Source organism: Cicer arietinum, chromosome 2, assembly GCF_000331145.2.
Source record: "Cicer arietinum cultivar CDC Frontier isolate Library 1 chromosome 2, Cicar.CDCFrontier_v2.0, whole genome shotgun sequence".
NCBI lineage: Eukaryota > Viridiplantae > Streptophyta > Magnoliopsida > Fabales > Fabaceae > Cicer > Cicer arietinum.
The window spans coordinates 3,777,560-3,786,583 of NC_021161.2; the positions used below are offsets into that span (position 1 = coordinate 3,777,560).

At 37.0% G+C, this 9,024-nt stretch overlaps 1 protein-coding gene across 1 annotated transcript; it reads left to right on the plus strand.

Moving 5' to 3' along the window:
- Positions 1–759: 759 nt before the first annotated feature.
- Positions 760–2,232, plus strand: LOC140919315 (uncharacterized). The gene is made up of 2 exons (XM_073365155.1): positions 760–1,944; positions 2,041–2,232. The coding sequence occupies exons 1-2, from the start codon at positions 760–762 to the stop codon at positions 2,230–2,232; spliced, it is 1,377 nt and encodes a 458-aa protein (XP_073221256.1).
- The last annotated feature ends 6,792 nt before the right edge of the window (positions 2,233–9,024 follow it).

Sequence of the window (9,024 nt, forward strand, 5' to 3'; positions counted from 1 at the left end):
CACCCTACGACATCCGTTAAAATACGGTTACCTATAATTAATTGTGCAAGATTATATCAACCAAAATATATTTATTTCTTTTTGTTAAATATTATATTAGAATGTAAATAATTAGATTAGATGTGCTATAAGTATTTCGGGTCGTTAGTATTACTGTAAATTAGGGTTGTTTAATACTATTTATCTATATAAATAAATTTCGTTGTGTAGTTGAAACATATGGGTTATTCAATATGTCTCTCAATACTCTTTATATTCTACATGGTATTTAGAGACAACCGTAATCGTCAACTACCCGGTGGACCCACTGTCTCCGGTGAATATTTTTTCGGCAAACCGTGTTCTCAACTCTGGTTTCCCTCTCTCTGCCTTTGATACACTGATTCCTCAATCTTTTGTCCAGCCGTTCACGCTCTACCGCTGTTGCTGTCATTGTTTCTGACGGTTTTTTTCAACGAACGACCACTCCAGTAGGGTTGTACACCCCAGATCGGCCAAATCCTTCAGCCACGTCATCAGGAGCCCCTTATGCGCCGCATGCCCTCACGCGCGTGAGATCCACGCGCCACCTTTTGCCACGCGCGTGACGGCGCGTTCGGCGACCGTTCACAGTGTCGCTTCTTCCACTGCACTCGCCTCGGCCTCATGCTTCCATATTTGCCCTCAGTTTTCAGTTTGGAGTTACGGATATACGAGTTCCAGTTCAAACAATCCTTGTTTTCCTAGTTCCGACGCGTTTTCTGACACTCTTTGCTGACCATGGCGTCTCAGTCTGAAACAAAGAGCATCTTCACCAACTACATCACTTCTCCTCTCTCTGTTGAAAAATTGAATGGATCAAATTATCATAGTTGGGATGCCAGCATCAAACTATGGCTACGTGGTCAAGGTTACGAAGACCATCTCACCCAAAATCCTGAAAAGGTGAGTGTGACTGAAACATCCAAATGGAGTCAGATTGATGCTCAGCTGTGTAGTGTCATTAAGTCTACACTTCATCCAGATGTTAAACTGATTTTCCGTTTGCATGTCACGTGTGAATTGGTTTGGAGTCAAGCAAAGGCACTATATACTAACGACACACAACGTCTCTATGGAGTTTGTCACCGCTTGTTGAATATCATTACTCCGAAGTCACTCGATGGCTCTATTTCTGCATATCTTGGCACCATTCATAGTGCACTTCATGACTTTAATGAGCTTCTCCCTACTGCTGCAAGTAATCCAGTTAAACAGAAGAAGGATTTGGATCAACGCAGCAACATCTTCATGTTTCTTGCACTCTATGGCCTACCCCAGGACTACTCTACAACTCATGATCAAATTTTGGGGTCTGTTACTGTTCCGGATGTGTCTACTACCTCAACGATCCTCATTCGAGTACCAGCAAAACATCTAGTTGAGCATTCTATTACTTCAGTTCCGGGTGACACTACTGCCCTTGCATCTCATGGACGTAATCAACATCGTTCTCGTGGAGGACCATCCAACTCTAAGCCTAGTCCCAAATGTGAGCATTGTCATTGGCTTGGACACACTACTGATCGCTGTTGGAAGTTGCATGGCAAGCCTTCGCCTTCGATAAATGCAACTCAGCTTGATCCTTCTGCCACTATTCAGACTACACCATCTCCACAAGGCTCCCCAGCAAACTATGAAGATTTTCTCCGATGGGTTCAGAGTCATCCGAACTCTAGTTCTCCTACTTCGGTTGCACACACTGGTAACTCATTTGTTTACCTCTCTCACTCATCTTCTCTAGGCCCTTGGGTTCTTGATTCTGGTGCGTCTGATCATGTTACTGGTAATAAAGGTATCTTTTCTTTATTCTCTACATCTGGTTTTTTACCTACTATAACTTCTGCCAATGGAAATCAAACCCGGTCTCAAGGAGTTGGCACTGTCCATATTCTCTCTTCCATCTTAGTTGCATCTGTTCTCTATGTATCTGGATGCCCCTTTAACTTACTTTCAGTTAGTCGATTGACTCGGTCTCATAATTGTATTATTACTTTCACTAATGATATTGTTACCTTGTAGGACCGGAATTCGGGACGGACGATTGGCGTCGGATGTGAGTCACAAGGCCTATATTACCTTTCTACATCTTCCAAGACATGCTCTGCCACAGAGTCCCATTATACTATCCATGCTCAGCTAGGACACCCAAGTCTTACCAAACTACAAAAACTAGTGCCTAGTTTGTCTACTTTACATTGTGAGTCGTGTTAGTTAGGGAAACACACCCGTAGTAATTTTCCTGATCGAGTCAATAAAAGAGTATCCTCTCCTTTTGCTTTAGTTCACTCTGATGTTTGGGGTCCCTCTCGTACTGTGTCTACTTTAGAGTCTAAATATTTTGTTACTTTTATTGATGATTATTCTCGTTGTACTTGGTTATTTTTAATGAAAAATAGAATTGAATTGTTTTCCATCTTTGAGCAATTTTATCAAGAAATTAAAACCCAATTTGGAGTTTCCATTCGTACCTTAAGAAGTGATAATGCTCTGGAATATTTGTCCCATCAATTTCAAACTTTTATGGCTTCCAACGGTATTCTACACCAAACATCATGTCCTCATACACCTCAGCAAAACTGGGTAGCCGAACGCAAAAATCGACATCTCATTGAAACCACACGAACCTTACTTCTCCATGGGAATGTTCCATTCCATTTTTGGGGGGATGCAGTCTTAGTGGCGTGCTACCTTATCAATCGTATGCCATCTTTTTTCCTTGATGGCAATATCCCTCATTCGGTCCTCTTTCCCCATACCCCTCTTCACCCACTACCACCTCGTGTCTTTGGGTCCATGTGTTTTGTCCATAATTTATCTCCTGGTTTGGACAAATTTTCAGCTCGGTCACTCAAGTGTGTCTTTCTCAGTTATCATCGGCCCTAAAAGGGCTATCGTTGTTATTCTCCCACACTACACTGCTACGTTACATCAGCCGATGTTACCTATTTCGAGTCTGTACAATATTTTAAACCTACCCATATAGCTACTAACCCTATTAGAACATTAATTCCGAACCTCCTCAAGTAGTTATCTCTCTCCCACCCACTCATATTCCTATCGAACCAGTCGAGTCTGCCCCAAACCTCCACGACCACTACAAACATATCAGCGTCGTCGCTTTCCTCTATTGTGCCTATTCTTGTTCTCATTACAGACTCTCCTCCGACACCACCTCCGGATCCGGCCCTGCCACCTAAGCCTGACTTTCCCATTGCTCTTCGTAAGGATATTCGCACCACTTGTAATACATCTCCTCATTATATTGATTTGTGTTATCACTGTCTTTCTCCTTTACATTACACTAGCTTGTCCTCCTTATCTTCTGTTTCTATTCCTAAAACTGCAGGTGAAGCATTATCCCACCCTGGGTGGAGGCAAGCAATGCTTGATGAGATGTGTGCTCTACAAAGCAGTGGTAGTTGGGAATTGGTTCCTTTATCTCATGGGAAGTCGTTAGTTGGGTGTCGTTGAATTTATACAATGAAGGTTGGTCTTGATGGTAAGATTGATCGATTTAAGGCTCGCTTGGTAGCTAAGGGATATACTCAGATTTTTGGGTTGGACTACAGTGACACATTCTCACTTGTTGCCAAAATGGCATCTGTCAGACTGTTTTTCTCCATTGCAGCAATTCGACATTGGCCTCTCTATCATCTTGACATTAAAAATTCCTTTTTGCACGGTGATCTTGAAGAGGAAGTTTATATGGAGCAACCACCAGGGTTTGTTGCTAAGGGGGAGTCTTCCAACATGGTTTGTCGGCTACGCAGGTCCCTTTATGGTCTTAAACAGTCTCCTAGAGCTTGGTTTGGCAGATTCAGCTCGGTAGTACAAGAGTTTGATATGATCCGTAGTGAAGCTGGTCACTCTGTATTTTATCATCACTCAGTCCAAGGGTGCATCTATCTTATTGTTTACGTGGATGACATTGTTATAACTGGTAGTGGTGAACAAGGAATACTCCAGTTAAAACATGTCTCAAATAAATTTTAGACTAAAGACCTTGGTAAACTCCGTTATTTTTTGGGTATTGAAGTAGCCCAATCCAAGGATGGCCTTGTAATTTCACAAAGAAAATATGTTGTGGATATTCTTGAAGAAACATGCCTATTAAATGCCAAGTGTGTTGATACTCCTATGGATCCAAATGTCAAACTCCTACCCAATCAAGGGGAGGCTTTATCAGATTCAGGAAGATATAGGAGATTGGGCAGAAAATTAAACTATCTCACAGTCACTCGTCCTGACATTTCTTTTGTTGTCAGTGTGGTAAGTCAGATCTTAAATTCTCCTTGCCAAGAACATATGGATGCTGTAATCCAGATTCTTAAATACATCAAAAGTACACCTGCAAAATGTCTCATTTATGAAGATAAATGACATACTCAGATATTTGGTTACTCAGGTGCCGATTGGGCAGGTTCACCCATAGATAGACGATCAACTTATGGGTATTGTGTACTTGTCGTAGGAAATTTAATATCTTGAAAGAGTAAGAAACAAAATGTTGTTGCAAGATTCAGCGCTGAGGCAGAATACAGAGCCATGACACTAGTAACATGTGAACTCATCTGGTTGAAACAGTTATTGAAAGATCTTCAATTTGAAGAGGCCAGCACAATGACACTAATATGTGATAATCAAGTTGCATTGCACATTGCCTCGAATCCTGTTTTCCATGAGAGGACCAAACATATTGAGATTGACTGTCATTTTGTTAGAGAAATGATCGAATCGAGTGTCATCATCACTAGTTTTGTCAATTTCAATGATCAGTTAGCATATGTGTTTACAAAGTCATTGCGAGGTCCTAGAATTAGTTATATATGTAACAAGCTAGGTGCATTTGATTTATATGCTCCAGCTTGAGGGGGAGTGTTAAATATTATATTAGAATGTAAATAATTAAAATTAGATGGGCTATTAGTATTTCGGCCCGTTGTATTACTGTAAATTAGGGTTGTTTAATACTCTTTGTCTATATAAAGAAATTCCGTTGTGTAGTTGAAACACATGAATTATTCAATATGTCTCTCAATACTCTTTATATTCAACACTTTTTATTATTAAATATGAATATAAATTGTTTTTTATAAATATGATTTTTTGAGATGAAAGTGTGTTAAAAAAGGAGTAAAAAAAAGTTTTTATTAGTGTGCTTGACAAGAGTGTGATCTTGCTGCTACGTATCTTCCAGTGCGATAGAGAAATCAAAACTACGTAGTTCTTGGTAAAAAATGTGGATGTGTTGATTGCTTTTAAATAAATTGTATTTTGTTATTTTTTAAAAAAGTTAATTTTGACAAACATAAAAAAAAAAACTTGCTTGATTTGGATAATTATTTTAAAATATGAGTTTTAAGGCGATCGTGTTGTACAACTCGTGTCTCAAAACTCAAGGGGTAAAAAGATGTTACATCTAATTTAGCCTTCTTAAGAATATTTTGTTATTATTTTTTTTTGAAATAGAATTTCAAGACCACCAAGTAGTACAACTTGTGTCTTAACAACTCAAAGAAAATGTCACATCTAAATAATCAATTTAAATAAAATGATTTTAAATTAATTTATTTAAAAACATGAGTTTTAGAACCATCAAGTTGTACAACTTATGTCTTGACAACTAATAGATTAAAAGACAATATATTTAATAAAATATTTCCTTTTTTTTTTTAGAATGCTTTTACGAGAACTAATTAAAATTAATATGTGTAAAAAATGATATGCTCTTTTTTGTAAATAAATAAAATGTTTTTAAAAAAAAACTACATAAAATCTAAGGTGTTAAAAAAAAACAGATTTTTAAATATATAATGAAAGTTACCGATAAACAGATTTTTAAATATATAATGAAAAAAATAAAATAAAAAGAAAAAGTAAAAAAATAAAATCATATAAAATAACAATGTGTAAATATGAAAAGTTTCAGTAACCCTATTTTCATTCAACCATAAGAGGCAGGAGCTTACGGAAGGAAGAATAACAAAAAAAAATAAAAAAATAGCAGATGAAAGGAAAACACATGCAAAAGGAAAGGAAAACACAGGGAAACAAGTACAGAGAAATAAAGGTTACAACTTAAAGGAAAGAAGAAAAAATACCTTACTTATTCTAATTGATTCTGTTAGTTTTTTATGGGGTTTTAATTTGTTTCTATTTGTTTTGGGATGGGTTTAAGATTCTTCACGATTTTACTGCTGGTTTGTTTCCTTCTCTGTTTTCACTCTTAGATCTATTCAAAAAAAATCCCTCCCCTCTCTTTGATTTTTTGGACCCAATTTATAGCTAAAACAATGAATATTTATGTTCATTAGATAAATCTAATATCTAAGTTTTGTATTATTTCTTAACTGGATTTTGCATTGTTTTGTGATAAATTTTGAGCAAGGTACGGTTTCTACCTTTTTCCATTGAGTGCACAGATAGTTAACTGTTACAAATAATTTCTTTAGATTGTTACAAGTAATTTCTTTATTAAGCTAAAAAATAAATCAGATTAGTCAAGATACCGGTTTATATGAAGGAAGCGTGTGTTGTGTATTGAAGGAAACGCATGTTGTGTGTTAAAGGAAACGTGTGATGTGTTGTGCGTTGAAGGAAACATGTGATGTGTTGTGTGTTGAAGGAAACCTGAAGGAAACATGTTGTGTGTTGGAGGGTTGATGTGTTGATGTGTCTTGTGTTGACAGACTAAATAAAATAAAAAATGAAACAAATCAATTGGCAAATAAAAATGAAACAAATAAATTGGCAAATAAAAATGAAACAAATAACTTGGTTGATCAAATTAAAAACATGAAAAAAAAAATAAAAAAACTGTAAAAAAAAATAAATAAAATGAATGAAAATTCTTTCATCATGTGTTGTTGTAATTCACAATTTTCCTTTTTTATTTATATTATTTTATTTTTAATATATACTCAATGTTTAGACTTTTTGAGAATAATTGTAAAATATTTATTAAATATATTATTATTTATTATTTTTATTATTATTATTATTATTATTATTTTAAAATGATTTTAATTAGTCGGACAAAATTGAAGTACTACACTTTTTGAACCTAATGCATTTCAATTCAATTGATTTCTGCATCCATGGAGAAGAAAAAAGGAGGCAAAAAAGTAAGCTTTGACATTCAAAGGGTTGTAGGGTGGATCATTGTTGTTTTCGATCGCCTCCGTTATCCTCCGTGTCACCGTCTTCAGCATCCTAAATCTCATACCATTCAATAGCTAGTACTCGCGCCAGTCGTCAACCCTACTAGCAATCCTTCTATTTCGTCATATAATCCCTCTTTAAATTCGAAGCAATCCAAAGGTGTACCTTTTTGAACCAGATCCATTTCAATTCAATTGTTTTCTGCATCCATGGGGAAGAAAGGAGGAGGAAAAAAAAAAGCTTTGACAATCAAAGGGTTGTTGCGCGGGTTATTGTTGTTTTCCACCGCCTCTATCATCCTACGTGTCACCGTCTTCAACATCCTAAATCTCATACCATTCAACAACTAGTACTCACGGTAGTCATCATGCCTACAAGCAATCATTCTACTTCATCATATTATCCATCTTTCAAATCGCACAAATCCAAAGGTGTACCTTTTTTAACCCAATCCATTTCAATTTTCAATTGATTTTTGCATCCATGGGGCAAAAAGGAGGAGGCAAAAAATAAGCTTTGACAATCAAAGGGTTGATGGGTTGGTCATTGTTGTTTTCTATTGCCCCCGTCATCCTCCGTGTCACCGTCTTCAACATCCTAAATCTCATACCATGCAATAACTAGTACTTCTGGCAGTCGTCATCCCTACTAGCAATCCTTCCACTTCTTCATATTATCTCTCTTTCGAATCGCACAAATCAAAAGGTGTACCTTTTTGAACCCGATCCATTTCAATTCAATTGATTTATGCATCCATAGGGAGGAAAGGAGAAGCTAAAAATAAGCTTTCAATCAAATGGTTGTTGGGTGGGTCATTGTTGTCTTCAATAGCCTCTGTCATCCTCCGTGTCACCGTCTTCAACATCCTAAATCTCCTACCATTCAACTGCTAGTGTTCGCGACAATCATCATCCCTACGAGCAATCCTTCTACTTCTTCATATTAGCCCTCTTTTAAATCGCACCAATCCAAAGGTGTACCTTTTAGAACACAATCCATTTAAATTCAATTGATTTATGCATCCATGGGGAAGAAATGTGGAGGCAAAAGATAAGCTTTTACAATCTAAAGGTTGTTGGGTGGGTCATTGTTGTTTTCAATCGCCTCTGTTATCCTCCACGCCACGACCTTCAACATCCTTAATCTCATACCATTCAACTGCTAGTACTCGCGACAATCGTCCTCCCTACTAGCAATCGTCCTCCCTACTAGCAATCCTTCTACTTCTTCGTATTATCCCTCTTTCAAATCGCACAAATCCAAAGGTGTACCTTTTTGAACCCAATCTATTTCAATTCAATTCATTTCTGCATCCATGGAGAAGAAAGGAGGAGCCAAAAAATAAGCTTTGACAATCAAATGGTTGTTGGGTAGGTCATTGATTTTAGAACACAATCCATTTAAATTCAATTGATTTAAGCATCCATGGGGAAGAAAGGTGGAGGCAAAAGATAAGCTTTAACAATCAAAAGGTTGTTGGGTGGGTCATTGTTGTTTTCAATTGCCTCTGTTATCCTCTGTGTCACGGTCTTCAACATCCTTAATCTCATACCATTCAAATCCTAGTACTCGCGACAATCGTCCTCCCTACTAGCAATCGTCATCCCTACTAGCAATCGTCCTCCCTAATAGCAATCCTTCTACTTCTTCGTATTATCCCTCTTTCAAATCGCACAAATCAAAAGGTGTACCTTTTTTAACCCAATCCATTTCAATTCAATTCATTTATGCATCAATGGTGAAGAAAGGATGAGCCAAAAAATAAGCTTTAACAATCAAATGGTTGTTGGGTAGGTCATTGTTGTTTTCAATCACCTTCATCATCCTCCATGTCACCGTCTT